This window comes from Dendrobates tinctorius, unplaced genomic scaffold (genome assembly GCF_039654945.1).
Source record: "Dendrobates tinctorius isolate UK_male_01 unplaced genomic scaffold, ASM3965494v1 ptg000039l, whole genome shotgun sequence".
Taxonomy (NCBI): domain Eukaryota; kingdom Metazoa; phylum Chordata; class Amphibia; order Anura; family Dendrobatidae; genus Dendrobates; species Dendrobates tinctorius.
In genome coordinates this window covers 2,709,211-2,726,569 of record NW_027361707.1, presented here as the reverse complement: position 1 = coordinate 2,726,569, position 17,359 = coordinate 2,709,211, and the positions used below count along the sequence as shown (strand labels likewise).

General features: G+C 42.4%; 1 protein-coding gene across 1 annotated transcript; it reads right to left on the bottom strand.

Moving 5' to 3' along the window:
* Positions 1-331: 331 nt before the first annotated feature.
* LOC141088582 (uncharacterized) lies at positions 332-16,558 on the bottom strand. The gene is made up of 4 exons (XM_073574734.1): positions 16,165-16,558; positions 15,536-15,866; positions 751-800; positions 332-437 (listed from the first exon to the last, which is right to left on the bottom strand). The coding sequence occupies exons 1-4, from the start codon at positions 16,509-16,511 to the stop codon at positions 332-334; spliced, it is 834 nt and encodes a 277-aa protein (XP_073430835.1). The 5' UTR covers positions 16,512-16,558.
* Between the last annotated feature and the right edge of the window lie 801 nt (positions 16,559-17,359).

Below are 17,359 nucleotides of genomic sequence, written 5' to 3'. Positions count from 1 at the left end.
AAGTCTTCCATTGTTACATACTGTATCTGCTTTTTCCCTGTTTTCACTAGATATGGGAATTTTTAATTTAGGCCTTCAGCTCAATCTTTAGTTATGGCGACTTGATGGATGAACACTCTGTAGGAAGATCAATCTTGTGCCTAGGTAGGTCCACCAGGGTCTTTTCCACCCTTATCTAGATAGTATCAAGCCATCAGGTCTTCCTCTTCGCCTTGTTCCTTCTATTCTTCCGACCATGATGTCCTTCTCCAGTGATTACTCTCTTTACATGATGTGTCCAAAGTAGGTAAGTCATAGCTTGGTGATCCTTGCTTTGAGTTACATGTCTGGCTTAGTTTGTTCCCAAATTGATTGGTTTGCTCTTCTTGCCATCCATGGCATTGATAACATCCTCCTCCAGCACCACAGGTGTCGATTCTTCTTCTGTCTTGAAATTTCTATGCGAAACAGAAAAATGCATGGAATTTTTAAAGTAAAGTAAAGCAAAAAGCACATATCACATGGCAAACATAGTTTTAAAAAGTTTTGTTAAAATGGAAGGGTTGCAAAATGTGCACAAAAATTTCACCTTTATGACAGCCATAAGGAAAATGAGTGAGCACGGTGGCTCAATGATTGACACTGTAGTGCTGGGGTCCTGGATTCTAATTCCTCTAAGGACATCTACAAGGAGTTTGTATCTTCTCCCCGTGATTGTTTGGGTTTTCTTCAGGAGCTCCAGTTTCCTCCACACTCCATATACATACTGACCCAATGAGGTCAGAGATGATGACTGGAAAGTTTTGAGGAACATGATAGTGCTATATGATCGAGTAAAAGAAATAAAGATGTAACATTTGCTCCAATTTGATAAATTTGGGTTGTTTCACCTGTATTTCATGCATTTTGGGACTATTGAATATTTTCCACCAGTGATTCTGCACAAAAATTTGGACTTCGGGAACAAGTATCTGGAACGGATGCCTATATCCAGTATCTTTGATAATTATGTGATGTGGGTAAATTGTGACGCTTTGCAGGTCCAACTCTTCGTGCAGGTTGAAGTAATCTCGAGTGAGATCTTCTGAAGTTTCCACCTTAAATAACTTGAGCGCAAACTGTGATATGTAGAGCGGAGCCCCTGCAATCCTGGTGACAAATACTAATGTATAAATCAGCAGGCCAATCCCGGCCCGGGCCGCTGCTCATGTTCTTTGCTGAAATGTCACCTGTTCCTATCTAACGATTTGCATAATGCAAAGCTTCTCACTCGTAAAATACAGATTAAGAAGGGAAGCAAAGAGTCATTCCCGAAGCATGGAGGCATTTCAGAAAAAAAGAGGCTTCTTTTTTAACCCAATGTTTGGTTTTTGCAATATTTCAAGGTCTCCGATACCTTTTCAGCACTTAAAAATGAAAATAAAAATCAAAATCTAATCTTTAGACATATTATTAGTATTGTTATTATTTTTACTAACATTTTTTTTAATCGCTCAATACTTTTCATTTATATTTTTATCACTTTATTATTTATGTTTTTTTGCATTTGTTATGTATGTTCTTATTAAAAAAAATATTCAGCTGCAAAACTGGTGAGAAACTTTGTTTTGTTATAAATTAAGTTTCTTCCATTTTTTAACACAATAAATATAACAGGTATTATGATGATGATGATTATTATTATTATTACTGTTATGATTAATAATAATAACAATAATAATAATATTTTTATATTTATCTTAGTAAATAGTAAATTTTGTAAATATGTAGTAACTATATTTTATATAGTAATCTCAATGATTCAGCATTTCTTTCTAGTTTCCTTTCTTTTAAATGATTTTTTTTAAAAAACATTAATTTATTCTATTACTATACTACCTTTTTTTTTTTTTTTTTTACAAAATTTCATTGAATTTAATTCAGTTTGCTCGTTTATAGCATTACCCAAGAAAGCTAACGTTTGATGTCTTTTAACCTTTTGTCCTTAAATCCTTTATTATTATTAGTAATTACATTCTCATGATTAATTATTTATTATTATTATTAACAATACAATACTTTTATTCTTATTATTATTCTCATTATTTATTATTGTTATTCTTATCATTATTCTCATTATTATTATCATCATTATTTTCATCTGAAAAGCTTTGCCAAGAAGAGATGAAAAAAAATAAATAAAGAAAGAATTAGATGCAAAAAAAAGAACCAAAATCTTGAAATTATACTTTGTTCTTCTTTTACTTTTTTAAATTAAATATGTAAAAAGATTAAATATTCAATCTATTTCTTATCTTCCATTTTATGCCTTGCAAAAATTTTGCAAGGAAGTCAATCATTGATTTAGCAGTAAGCGAGCAATAAAAATCCCAAATATTTAGGACCAAGACTTTTCAGATAGCGCCCTGATTGCAAATCTGTTCCTAAATTTATAAGCTGAGCAGTGGTCTACAGGGGAAGCTTTTTAAGACTATGATCTAAAGTTATAGGGCAGGATGGTGGCTCAGTGGTTAGAACTGTTGCTTTGCCGCTCTGGGGTCCTGGGTTCAAATCCCACTGAGTGAGGACAATGTCTGCAAGGAGTTTGTAATGATCTCCTGTGTTTGGGTGAGTTTCCTCCCAATGACTGATCAGGAACTTAAAAGAATGTTAGCGTTGGAAGGGACCTCCAGGGTCATTGTGTTCAACCCCCTGCTCAATGCAGGATTCGCTAATGATCCCAGACAGATGTCTTTCCAGCCTCTGTTTGAACACTTCTCCATTTCAGTTTCATTCCATTGCTTTTCATGTGCAAATGAGAATAAGGATGATCCCTCTATACTGTGACAGCCCTTCAGATATTTGTAGATGGCTATTAAGTCTCCTCTTATCCTTTTTTTGCAAGCTAAACATTCCCAGATCCTTTAACCATTCCTCGTAGGACATAGTTTGCAGTCCGCTCACCATCCTGGTACGTCTTCTCTGATCTTGCTCTAGTGATGATCTCTGAACACTGTGACAGCCCTTCAGATATTTGTAGATGGCTATTAAGTCTCCTCTTATCCTTTTCTTGCAAGCTAAACATTCCCAGATCCTTTAACCATTCCTCGTAGGACATAGTTTGCAGTCCACTCACCATCCTGGTAGGTCTTCTCTGATCTTGCTCTAGTGACTTAGGTTTGGAGCCCCAATGGGGACAGTGAAGATGTCTGTTAAGTGCTGCAGAATATTATGGCCTTATAGAAGCGTTGCATAACAAATATATAAAATTGTAGTCAAAACATTATTTTTAGGGTACATGCATGTGTTTTAAACATGGACTTTTAAAAGAGTTATTTGTGTCGCTATTTCAGTCGTTTCCTGTTTTTTCAACGTTTTTTGGAAGATTTCCCATGTGGTTTTTTTTTTACTGTCTCTTTCCAGTCTTTTTTAACTCCATTGAATAATAAATAAACCAATAAGATTTTTTTACGTAAAATGTATGAATAAACTATCCAAAAGATGTCCGGTGGTCTTTTGAGCTTTGTTATTGACTTGTTTTGTAAAGTATAAGAGCATCTTCCAAGCAGAGGTAACTACTTGGCGTTTATAGAAATCTCAAGTGGTTAAAATAAGGTAAAAAGCCTGAACATGTGCACAGAAAGTTGTTTTTATATATAAATGCTTATGTTCATTCTTGTGAGCATTTTCTGATAGATTTTTCAGGTGGTTTCCACCTGAAAAAGTTCATGTTGGCAAGCACTCTTAACCCCATGACTTATTGACGTATAACTATGTCATGTCCCTGTCATTGATGCAGGCTCAAGCGCTGAGCCTGCATCTTTCCCCGCACATGACAGCTGATTTAATCAGTCATCATGTGCTTTTAACAGTCAGAGAATTCCACCATGGCTGTTAATCAGTTAAATCCTGCTGTCAGTCTCTGTGGAAGCATGTCATTAATCCCGCTCATCAGCACCTCTGTCAGGTGATTGGGGGCGCCGTTGGGTTGCCTTGACATCCAGGGGTCTGCTAAAGAGACCCTTGTGTCTGCCATTAGGATAATTCTGTGAATACTGGCTTGAGGCAAATAATTTCCTCTAGACATAGCAATGCTATGTATAATAAAGGTAATCGGACGATCGCAGCTTCAAGTCTCCAAAAGGGACTATTAAAGTCAGTCAAATGTTAAAAGAAATTTTTAAAAAATACCGTATTTTTCGCTTTATAAGACGCTCCGGATTATAAGACGCACCACAATTTTTGAGGAGAAAAATAAGAAAAAAATATTTTTTAATAAAATGGTGGTGCCTCTTATAATCCTTGCATCTTATTGCTTACCGGGGTTGGTGGCTGCGGTGTAGAGGGGTCCCAGGCTCGCTGCTGGAGGAGGCAGGCGTGGAGTGATGCTGCAGGCCGCATTCAGGGATGAGGGGGGGCTCCGATGTGTGCTGTTGCTGCTGCAGAGTCTTGTGCTGGTGTCAGGTTTCTCCACTTGTCCGGCGGTTGGAGGCCGGTGCTGCGGGTGCTCCGGTGCGGCGTTGTGTGCCCATCGATGCCCGGGGCTCTGCCGACATTGTTCAACAGACCAGAGCCCCAGCATTTCCTCGGTTCCCTGTATATGTGCGCTGAAGTGCCGGTAAAAAAAAAATGGCCGCCGGCGCGTGCGCAGATGGGATCTCGGGACCAGTTCTCGAGAGATGAGATCTGAAATCTCATCTCTCGAGAGCTGGGTCCCGAGATCCCATCTGCGCACGCGCGGCGGCCATTTTTTTGCAGGCACCACCGCGCGCACACAGGGAACCCAGGGAAAATGGCCGCCGGCGCGTGCGCAGATGGGATCTCGGGACCCACCTCTCGAGAGATGAGATTTCAAATCTCATCTCTCGAGAACTGGGTCCCGAGATCCCATCTGCGCACGCACCGGCGGCCATCTTTTTACCGGCACACAGGGAACTGAGGAAATGCCGGGGCTCTGGCCTGTCGCACAATGTTGGCAGAGCCCCGGGCATCGACGGGCACACAACGCGGCACCGGACACACCCGCAGCAGCGGCCAGCAACCGCCGGACGCCCCCGATCACAGCCTAGGTAAGGCATGTCCGCTTTGTAAGACGCACCCCTGTTTTCCTCCCAAATTTTGGGGAAAAAAAGTGCGTCTTACAAAGCGGAAAATACGGTATATAAAAAAAATTAAAAAGTTCAGATCACTCCCCTTTTGCCCCATTGAAAAAAATGAAACAGTTAAAAAAATATGCAAAATTGGTATCACAAATGTCCGATCTATCAAAATATAAAATAAATTAATCCGATTGGCAAACGCCGTAACAAGAAAAAAAATAGGAATTACGTTTTTTTGTCCGCCGCAACATTGCAATAAAATACAATGAGAAGTGATAAACCCCAAAATGGAATAAATAAAAACGTCAGCTAAGGGCACAAAAAATAAGCCATCACCCAGCAAATGAAAGCGCTATGGGTCTCGGAAAGTGGCGACAAATGAAAAAAAAAAATTTTCCTACAAATTTGACAATTTATTTTCACTACTTAAATAAAAGCTAAACTATACATGTTTCATATCTGTGTATATGAAATGACCTGGAGAATCATATTACTGGGTCAGTTTTATCATATAGTGGATATTGTGGAATTGCACTTTTTTTTTGTAATTTCACTGCAATTGGAATTTTTCCCCCATTTTCCAGTACAGTATGAGGTCAAATCTATGGTGTCATTCAAAAGTACAACAGGTTTCACGAAAAACAAACCCTCATATGAATATATTGACGGAAAAATAAAAAATGTATTGCTCGTGGAAGAAGTGGAGGAAAAAACTAAAACATGGGGAATGACCATGGTGTGAAAGAGTTAATTCATTTCTAGTAATTTGAATTTTGGCAGTGAAGCTTATGGAAAAAAATTATTCCTTAGTTTACTGAGAATTTTTTCATTTTCATTATTGGTGAAACCAAGCCTTAAAGAAGCCAAATCATAAAACCAAACATTGCTGCATTTTTTTTATTTGTTCCACAAGTTTGGCTGAAAAAAACTAATTCGGTTGGCATAGATAAATGGAAGTGCTTTTCAATCCCAGCTTTCTGACACTGGACGACGACATTGCCACCCAAAATCCTTTGGTAATCTTCAGATTTCATGATGACTTGCACACAGTTAAGGCACCCTGTGCCAGAGGCAGCAAAATAACTCCAAAACATCTTTGAATCTCCACCATATTTGACTGCAGGTACTGTGTTCTTTTCTTTGTATGCCTCATTCTGTTTTCGGTAAACAGTAGAATAATGCGCTTTATCAAACAGCTCTTTTATAGTCTCATTTGTCCACAAGACACTTTCTCAGAAGGATTTTGGCTTGCTCATGTAATTTTAGCAAACTGCAGTCTAGCTTTTATATGTCTCTGTGTCAGCTGTGGTGAAATGTCGACTGATAGTACACACTGACACTGATGCACCCTGAGCTTGAATTTCTTTGGACCTTGATTGCGGCTGCTTGGCCACCATCTGGATTATCCTGGGTTGGGATCCTTCATTAATTTTCTTCTGTCGTCCACATCTAGGGAGATTAGTTAGAGAGCCATCGGTTGAAAACTTCTTGATTATGTTGCACACCGTGGACAAAGAAACATCAAGATCTCTAGAGATGGAAGTGTGACCTCGAGAAGGTTAATATTTTTCAATAATTTTGGTTCTCAAGTCCTCAGACAGTTCTCTTCTCCTCTTTCTGTTCTCACAGACACATAATGCAAAGATTGAGTCAACTTCATGTTGCCCACAACTGTTACTTTCCACAGGTGAGTGTGAACGAGCATCACATGCTTGAAACAAAGTTGTTTACGCACAATTTTGGAAAGGTACTAACAATTTTGTCCGGCTTATTTTTGGGGTTCTTTGTGAAATTATGTCCAGTTTACCTTTTTTCTCAGTTTTTTTTGTGTTGCTTCAATTCACACAAAGGAAATAAATATGTGTTTAACAAAGCATGTGTAATTGCAATAATTTTCTGGGAGAACTACAGTTTTTTTTGCAGATTATAAGACACACTTTTTGCCCTCAATTTTGGGAGAAAAATGCGGCTGCATCTTAAAGTTTGAATGCATCTTACCGGAGGATTGGTGGCGGTGGAGTGGGGTCATGTGAGACAGGGTTGCCGCTGGTGGCAGCAGGAGTGAGGCGATGCTGCGGGTCCTAAGCTGGGAGGAGGTGTCCCCGCTCCACACCTACAGATTGCTCTCCTGGCTGTGGGCTTCAGGAAAATGGCCGCCGGAGGGAGTGCATGCACAGATTAAGACTTTGGCTCAATGATGGTAAGCTAAATTCGGACAATAAGAAGGACTCTCATTTGCCACATTACATTTTTTTTCCTATTTTCCTCCTCAAAATTTGCATCTTATGGTCCAGTGAGATTTATAGTCCGCAAAATATGGTACTTCATTTTCTCAAACAATTTCAAGGGTGTCAACACTTTCGGACATTCGGATCCACTCTCTCAGGTAGGCATTAGATAGCATTCACACAGACAATGTAATTTGGGCAAAACAGGTACAGTTTTATTGCTTTCATAAAACTTCAAGGGATTCAAAATAAAAACACAGCCACTTCTTGCGCAAAGGCAGCAGCAAATGTACAGTTCATTTAGCAGGGCACATATATCGGTGTGGGCTCACAAGGACAGCTTACAGTCCATTCTCCTGGAGAAAATTTCATACGCAGAAGAAGCCCGATCCCAAAAGTCTCAGTATCCTCTTCAGCCCGAGCTCCAACAGCTTCCACTGCCAAATAGAAATATTCTACTCCATGCACAGTTCAGACTGAACAGACTGCATCTTTCACAAGGTTCTCTGCAGCTCCAACACTCAGACTGCACAGCTTTCCTAGCTAACCCGTGCAGTCTCCATTCAGAGAGAAATCTTGGCAAGTCTCTTTCTCTGCTCACATCTTGGCTGATCACTCACCAGCTCCAGCACACTCGAATTTTCATCCAGTAGAATGACACCCACTTTGTGAACACAGACCTTGGTTATTGTAAAAAAACCCAGACAGGTGCATCAAATTAAGACCTGCAGTGCTAGGATTTAACCCAAACCTACCTGGCTTTTGTAGAATATATATTACTTGTTAAAATAATACAGAACTTTAAAAAAATATATATAAACATACACATACAGTATATACACACATATATATATATATATGCGTGTGTGTATATATATATATATACATATATATATACAGTACATAAAAAATAACTATAGATGTTCGGAATCACCATAATATTACTGACCTGAAGAATCATGTTGCCAGGTCAATTTTATCAGTCAAAATCAGTTAAAATAAAACTAAAATAAAAATGTTGGAAAAGTTTTTTTGTTTTTTTTTTTACTATGTCAGCCTACTTGAATTCCCCCCACACACTATTTTTTAATACATTATATGGTAAAATAAATAGCTTGATTCAAAACTTCAAACAAAAAAAATAAAGTCTTCGTATGGTCGAAAACTAGAAAAGTTATGATTTTTGGAAAAGGCTAAGAAAAAAATGAAAGATCAAAAATGACTATCGGAAGGGGTTAATCTTGAAAGGGATGGATGATATTTATTTTCTTGTCCTATGTATTGTAATGTGTAATTCCATTCATCACCGGTCGGAGTTGCCGATTACTTGGTTACCTCTCGGAGAACGACTTGGTAAGTTGGAGTTGGGCTTATTAAATCTGCGGCAGCCCTCTGAACCCCCTGGTTACACTCTAGGATTGCTGAGTGCCCCCGATAACTCACAGCTGCTGATAAACTCCGCTGGTAATGGCTTTTTGCTAATGAGAAAAGTGCCGCTGATTATGACAAATAGCCGTGGACCAACAGGCTAAGCTGCGACACAGCCTCCCAATTGTCAGAGCGGCTGATTTTTGCATTTCATTATTTTCTCTCTGATGCACACTGCCCCCTTTCCATCCCGAGACGACTTTCCGAGCGGCTTGTCACTATTTTAATAACACTTCTTTATCTCCATTCTCCCCTCCGAAGCCGCCACACAGACAGCCGGGGAGCGCGGGCGCCCCTCTACACGCGCCATTGTTTGGAAGTTATCAGTTATAATTGCTTAGACCGCCATACCGGGACTGTGGGATTTTTAGGCTTCTTGTGTAGTTTTTATATTTAACCCTATGATGACTAATATTATGATATTTTGTAATGTCCATGGATGTTGGTGTGAATATCACGTCTAAAGATGGCAGAGCATGATAATTACAGAGACAAGCGGCGCTGGTGACGCTCATCTCCTCCTAAAGGAGATCAATCATGTAGGAAGTTTCTTCTGCTGTGTCAACTAGTGAGAGACTGATGTATCATACACTCCATGGTGGATCCCAGCTAAAGAACCCATATCACGCCTCAGCTGCTGCAGAACCTCATAATACACCTCAGCTGCTGCAGAACCTCATAATACACCTCAGCTGCTGCAGAACCTCATAATACACCTCAGCTGCTGCAGAACCTCATAATACACCTCAGCTGCTGCAGAAGATCATAATACATATCTGAACGACTGCAGAACCTCATAATACACAGCACCTGCTACAAATTATAATATGCACTTCAGCTGCTTCAGAACCTCATGACAGCTCAGAAGTTACAGATGTCTATTTTATTCTTATTATGTTGTTTATAAGGATGTTGGTGTTTCATATCAATCAAGGCAGACAAGATTATTCCACTAAAGATTCACAAACAGGTTCTGCAGCAGCTGCAGCTTCCTCACATATACTGTATATACTGTATATAGTCACAACATTTCCAGCCTATCTCCGATAATGCCATAGAGAATGAATGGGGCTGAGAATGTCGGACCCCCAGTACTCAGTAAGTTATGTCTCATCCTGTCATTAGGAAAAAATCTAATAAACACATTAAGGGGGTCGACCACTTTAACTGTCTTCAAATAAATGTGTTGTGGACATGATTTTGTGGCGTATACTAATATACAAGTATCACAGCTTCTCCTCCTTCCTCATGGGCTGCGCTGCTCTCCTGGCCACAGAATGTCATGTGACCAAGTGAAGTGTTTTCTATTGGAGGAGGCTGATGGGTAGGTTCAGTCACATGATGACATTTTGTGGACAGGAGAGCAGTGCAGACCATGAGGAAGGTGGAGAAGCGATAATACTTATATATGAGTAGGGGTCTTCTGGAATCATAAAAAATATAATAATACACACATATATTATTCTTGGGGGATAAAAAAAAGCAGCACTCTTGTTTAGGGGCTTTTTGCAGGTAATTAATGTCATAAACATTAAGCATGTGAGCAGTTACATCTCCACAGAGCAGATCGCATGACATCTAGTGGAAATCACAAGTAAGTCCACAGTGGGGTTGTACAGTGTATGCGGCATCCCCGGGCTGGGTGTGTAGTGTCGTGGTACTCGACTATAAGGAGCCCATCTATATACAGGTAATTGTGTAGGATACACCGATGCAAGTTACACCTGCACATAGTCTTAATGTTCACTGTTTATGTGCAAACACATAGTAATAGTAAATCTTCTGTGCACACACAAGTTGAAATGTTTGCCATCCAGACTCTTACTTTTCCTTCCTCAGATATTTTGTATGGACTCAGGAGCACCATGTACAGAGATATCCGGCTATTGTACAGCATTGGTCATTAGATACATTGCTATAGTCCTCAGCACACGATGATTAGCATGTCACGTGCCCCACCCTGTGTGACACGGCCAGCGGGCCGGTAACTAATACAGCAGGACACGGCACGTGTAATTGTCCAGTGTGACAAGGCCCGCAGGCCGGTAACTAATACAACAAGACAAGGGATAGGGAAACATTTACAACGATGGGGCCTTGCGATAGGGAACGGGGGATGTGGAGACCTCCTGCACTCCCCTGAGTCAGTGTCCCTAACACCCCTAATGCTCCCTATGCCGGTTCCGCACCGGGCACTGATCACGAACCTGTCGCCCTAGCACACCCTACACCTATCCCTTACTAGGGAGCTGGGTGGTGCAGGCACTGGCCCCACCGCTGTACTAACACCAACTTGAGGAAAAGTGACAAACAGGGAAACACTTAGCTTTGCTCTGATGCACTTGCTCCAGACAACAGAGTCCAACACTTGAGTGCATCTTCCTCCCACCATGTCCAACACCTGGGTGCACTGTCCAGCAACGGAGTCCAGCATCTTGAGTCCAGATTTACACCATAGCTGCCACTCCACCAAGCTTTGCAAGAATTCTTCACTGACACCATAGCTGCCACTCCACCATGCTTTACATGAACTCCTCGCTGACACCATAGCTGCCACTCCAGGACTCTGACTGAGCTGTCCTGGACTCTCCTCAGATCCTTCCTTCACCCAGCATGGTTGGAAAAGCCCAACAATATCACCAATGTGAGTCAGAACAACTGACACACCTTTATTGAGTAAACACACCTGTTAGTGATTCCCATGCAATTACACTAACCACCACTGGGGGAAAACTATCTCTAAAAACACCAGTGCAATGACCATACTGGCCACCGGGGCAAAACTATCTCTAAAAACACCAGTGCAATGACCATACTGACCACCGGGGGCAAAACTATCTCTAAGCACAAAGCTTAGGGAGAGGAAAAGAAAAAGTTACCAGTGCGCTTATCTGACATGATCCCGCATGGATCATGGCAGTACCCTCCCCTTAATGAGGGGTGTCTGGACCCTCAAAACCGCTCCTCATCAGGAACCACCCACAGAGGGGACGCCCAGATCCAGAGTTCCCCCCAGCAACCACCTGCACTTCAGGTTTATGACAAATGCACCGCTGGTATTGGCATTATAAGTTCTGGAGGCACCACACATCTCCAAAGCGCCATCCTGGGGAACGAGTTATATATGTGCATGTTTGATATGAGCTGGTAAGACTCCACAACACACTCCCACTAGATTTTTTTTGGTGGGACCCATACACGCTCGTTCACACTCAGGTCCGGAACTGAACGTTTATTGCCACACATTCGTTTGTCAATATTTGGGGAAATCTCTCTGGAATTGACAACAGAGGCGTCCCCCTGTGTCACCACACTCACACCCCCGCACTCCACCAAGGGGTACACCACCCCCCAACCCTTTCCACCATAAGGTCTGTGCCTCCAGGGTTGGCTAATCACGAGGGTAGAGACTTGCCCCTACTCCCCCGCAGCACACCTGCTGCTCACACCGGAGAGGGAGGGGCCTGGGATATGGAGGAAAAATACATTCCCTGGTCGCCTTCCTCCACACGACCAGGAGGGGGCGGCTTTTAAGGTGGTATGGAAGATTTGGCGTGAGCCCCACAGACTATAACACCAGTCTGCTCACTACCGGGACATACCCCTTCACCTCTGGGAACCCCAGACAGCACCATGGGGACACCAACTCCACCCACCTGTCTGGGTGCGTCCGCCTGTATGAGCAAGTCCCGCTCCCCAGCAGCGACTCTAGGGGGCTTCATTGCCAGCCGCTATTTGATTTTCCGGTTGAGTCAGAGGGAAGGCCCCAGATCCTGATTACTGCTGCTGGAACTGCTTACACACCATGCAGCTCCTCATTCACTTCAGTGAGGCCCAGCAGCAAATGCTCACAGGTCTGAACATGGCCTGAGGTTCACCAGAAAAAAAAAATGTATGGGTTGGTGATAATGTCACGTGCCCCGTCCTGTGTGACATGGCCAGCGGGCCGGTAACTAATACAACAGGACACAGCACGTGTAATTGTCCAGTGTGACACGGCCCGCAGGCCGGTAACTAATACAACAAGACACAAGGGATAGGGAAACATTTACAATGGTGGGCCCTGCAATAGAGAAAGGGGGATGTCGAGACCTCCTGCACTCCCCTGAGTCAGTGTCCCTAACACCCCTAATGTTCCCTATACAGGCTCCTCACCTGTCGCCGATCAGGATACCTGTCATCCTAGCACACCCTACACCTATTCCTTACTAGGGAGCTGGGTGCTGCAGGCACTGGCCCCACTGCTGTACTAACACCAACATGAGGAAAAGTGACAAACAGGGAAACACTTAGCTTTGCTCTGATGCACTTGCTCCAGGCAACAGAGTCCAACACCTGAGTGCATCTTCCTCCCACCATGTCCAACACCTGGGTGCACTGTCCAGCATTGGAGTCCAGCACCTGAGTGCAGCTGTCTAGCAGCGGAGTCCAGCACCTGAGTGCAGCTTCCAGCAAAAGAGTCCAGCAACTGAGTGCAGCTCTACAACATAGCTGCCACTCCACCAAGCTTTGCAAGAATTCTTCACTGACACCATAGCTGCCACCTCCACCATACTTTACACGAACTCCTCGCTGACTCCATAGCTGCCACTCCAGGACTCTGACTGAGCTGTCCTGGACTCTCCTCAGCTCCTTCCTTCACCCAGCATGGTTGGAAAAGCCCAACAATATCACCAACGTGAGTCAGAACAACTGACACACCTCTATTGAGTAAACACACCTGGTTAGTAATTCCCGTGCAATTACACTAACCACCACCAGGGGAAAACTATCTCTAAAAACACCAGTGCAATGACCATACTAGCCACCGGGGCAAAACTATCTCTAAAAACACCAGTGCAATGACCATACTGGCCACCGAGGGCAAAACTACAAAGCTTAGGCTGGTTTCACATTTGCGCTTTTGTGCGCAGCGCACCGTGCGCACCAGGGCGCATGCGCACTGCGCACCTATATTTAACATGACGTGCGCATGGTCTTGCGCATACTTGCGTTTTCGTGCGCATGCGTTTTTTGTCTTTCGCGCCAGGCGCGTCAGACGCAACATGTTGCATTTTTGGTTCCGCCCTGTCTCGTCAAAAAAACGCATGCGCACGCTTGCGCACGGAATGCGCAAAAACACCACATTGGAGCCTATGGGAGCGCATGCGTGCGCATGGTCTTGCGCAGGCTTGCGTTTTTTATGCGCATGCGTTTCTAAGATAAACACGCCTGGAATGTGGTCTAGACAGTAAAAAAAAAAAAATTAAAACAAGGTGATAAAATGGTGTGGGCACTGGGATTCCACAACAGATTGCTCAACGAGTGGACACACAGCTAAGCACAAGCTGCACCAATGTAAGTATGAAAAACCTAATGTCTGGCTGAAATTTCAATACATTTCTATGTACTTATGTCTCTTTTTTTTTTATTGCAGCATGTCTTCATCTGGTGATGAATATGTCCCCGGGACAGGGCAAGAGGCAGAAGAAGAGAGTACCATGCTTCCGTATGGATTGGTAAAAATATTCACATGTGGTTAATTTTTTTTGTTTAATTTTCAGACCTCATCCTCCACCACGCCACCACCACCGGAGGAACGGCAGGAGCAGCAAGGCCAAGTGCGGGCGGGAAGACGGGATGTAAGTACAGACGGACTGTTTTTTTTTACTTAATTTCTATGCTGGTTTATTTTCTTTTTTTTTGGAACTGTATTGAAAATTCTTTCAGGTGTTTTTTTTTTTATGTTTTTGGTAAATTTTTATTAGTATTTTTTGGTAATTTTCCTTGTTTTTTTTTGCTGCTTTTTTGGTTACAGATTTTTTTTAAACTTAATTTCTAGGCTGGTTTATTTTCTTTTTTTTTGGTAATCATTTTTTAAAGTTTTTTTTTTTAATTTTCATGGTTGCTTTTTTCGGTGTTTTTTGCTTTTTTTGCATTTATTTTCATTTAAAACAAAACATTTTTTCATGGCTTGTGTATCAATATCTAAAGCTCAAAGTGTGTATGTGTGTATGTATGTGTGTGTGTGTGTGTGTGTATGTTTGTTTGTATGTTTGGGTATATGGGCACGGGACTATGGGATGGCGGATATGTATGATGGGTATATGGGCACGGGACTATGGGATGGAGGATGTGTGATGGGTATATGGGCACGGGACTATGGGATGGCGGATATGTATGATGGTATATGGGCACGGGACTATGGGATGGCGGATATGTATGATGGTATATGGGCACGGGACTATGGGATGGCGGATATGTATGATGGTATATGGGCACGGGACTATGGGATGGAGGATATGCATGATGGGTATATGGGCACAGAACTATGGATTGGAGGATGTGTGATGAGTATATGGGCACAGGACTATGGGATGGAGGATAATTATAATTTTCTATAACTAACCACAGTTCTACTATGCCCGGGCAGCACCGGGCTCTTCAGCTAGTTTTCTAGATTTTTCATTTTAAAATCTTTCAAAGATTAATGTTTGTCTTTCTTTTCTAGGCTCCACAGCAGGAGGAGGACCTCGCCCTGGACAACGACGAGCTCATCCGTCTAGTCCAGGAGCGAGTCCCGTTGTGGGACACCCGTCACCAACTGCACTCGGACAACGTGGTGATCCGGCGGCTCTGGAACGAGGTGGCCGAATCGCTGATGGATGGCTGGGACAACGCCTCTCCCCGGGTCCGCAAGGATTTTCGTAAGTATTTAAATGCAGTGTGATGCAGCAGTGATCTTGGCCGGGATCACCCAACTGTGTGTGATGCTATTAACTCCATGGAGTTTCTATCATCACACACAGTTGGATGATCACATCCTCCAGTGCATAGTCTTACTTTTTTTCTTTTTTTTTTTTTTCCCGCAATGCCCATTAGTACTGTGGAAAAGTACTTCTTGTAGTTGTAGTACTCAGAGCCACTTCTTGCAGGTTTTGTGATGCGGATGTGCTTCCCGTCCACCGCTCCTAGGCAGTTCGGGAAATTGCAGACTGCCCAGAATTTTTCCGATATTTGAAGCCACTTTTCGGCAGTGGGCAATGGCAGAAACTCCGGACACAGAACATCCCACAGAGCCCTGCAGCTGTCGGCAACAATCCCGGATAAAGTTGAGATTCCCAGCCGGTACTGGAAATGCAGGGATGAAAGACTCTCTCCAGTTGCCAGGAACCTGCAAAACATAAAAAGAAAAAATAATTATATTTCTGTCTTGGGTATTACTAAAAACACTGAAAATAAAAAAGTACATGGCCTAACTATTTTGCATGTTTTTTTAATACAACATAGCAAAAAAACATTTTATAAAGGCTTGGGATTAGTACATGACAGAAGAAAAACCATTATGCAAAAAAGCAATTTCCCAAAAATAATGTTAAAATTCAATAGCCAAAAAAAACGATTTTTTTTGGCAAAAAAAAAAAAAAATGGAAAAAGCCAAAAAAATTATGCAAACATAACAACATACATACCGTAAGGTGACAAGGAGCCTTTCTTCGGGAGGAATGGCACGCCGGAGCTGAGTGTCCCGTCTCCGGATGTTTCCTTCAACCATACCCAGCAAGTCACGGAAGCTTTCCTGGGACATCCGTGTATAGTCAGCAAATTTCTCCGGGTTTTCCTGGAGCTCGCTGTACAGCGTGTGATATGCTCCACGGCTTGCCCGGAGTTCGATAATTGGATGCCTCCAAAACCGACGCCGCTGCCGTCTCTGCTGTCTCTCCCTCTCCCTTTCTTGCTGGCAACAAAAGGCATACGCCTGAGACAGCGCAATGTCAAGATCCAGCTTGAAGAGGAAATTATCCAGACGCAGGTCCATCTTGACACCGGAAACAGCAGCAAAATCTGATGAATTCAGCAGTACAGGGTCTATAAAACATTCCAATGACAAACGCCCACTGGTGACCCATTGGTGTTCAAGGATTTTTCTATTGTGAAATGTCACAACTAAAAACGCATGCGCATAAAAAACGCAAACGCATGCAAAAACGCATGTAAAACGCAAGTACGCTGCGTTTTTTTGACGCATCAGCGTGCGCATGACGTAAAAAAACGCGCGTTTGTTTTGCGTTTTTCTTTGCGTTTTTTATGCTCCCGATGCGCTGCGCAAAAAAACGCTAATGTGAAACTAGCCTTAGAGAGAAGAAAAGAAAAGGTTACCAGTGCTCTTATCTGACATGATCCCGCATGGATCATGACATAGCAGCCATCCATGAGAATTAACATACTCCAGCTTTCCATCCTAAACCACTTCCATCACAGCCACATTGACTACAAATTGTGACCTTCTTCAGTTACCACCACTACGTACTTTGACTACATCACCAATAATGTACAATGGTCTTTTCCTCCACCACATTTACCACCATTCCGGGACACCACCATCTACCTCCATCCGTTACCTTTACGACACAATATTGACACTGTGTAAAACCATCTAAACATTTTATATCCACCCTATTGTAGCTGCTGATACCAAAAATCAAAACATAAAACAACAAAAAAGTAATAAGAAAAGCAGAAAACAAATCCAAATAAAGCCTCAATCAGACAGTCATAGTATTAGGCATACACTTTATAAGCAACCTCTTCTGATATTTACATCAGCACAAACACTGCAGCCGTACATCACCAAGCACAATGCCGAGCACAAGATGGAGTGGTGTA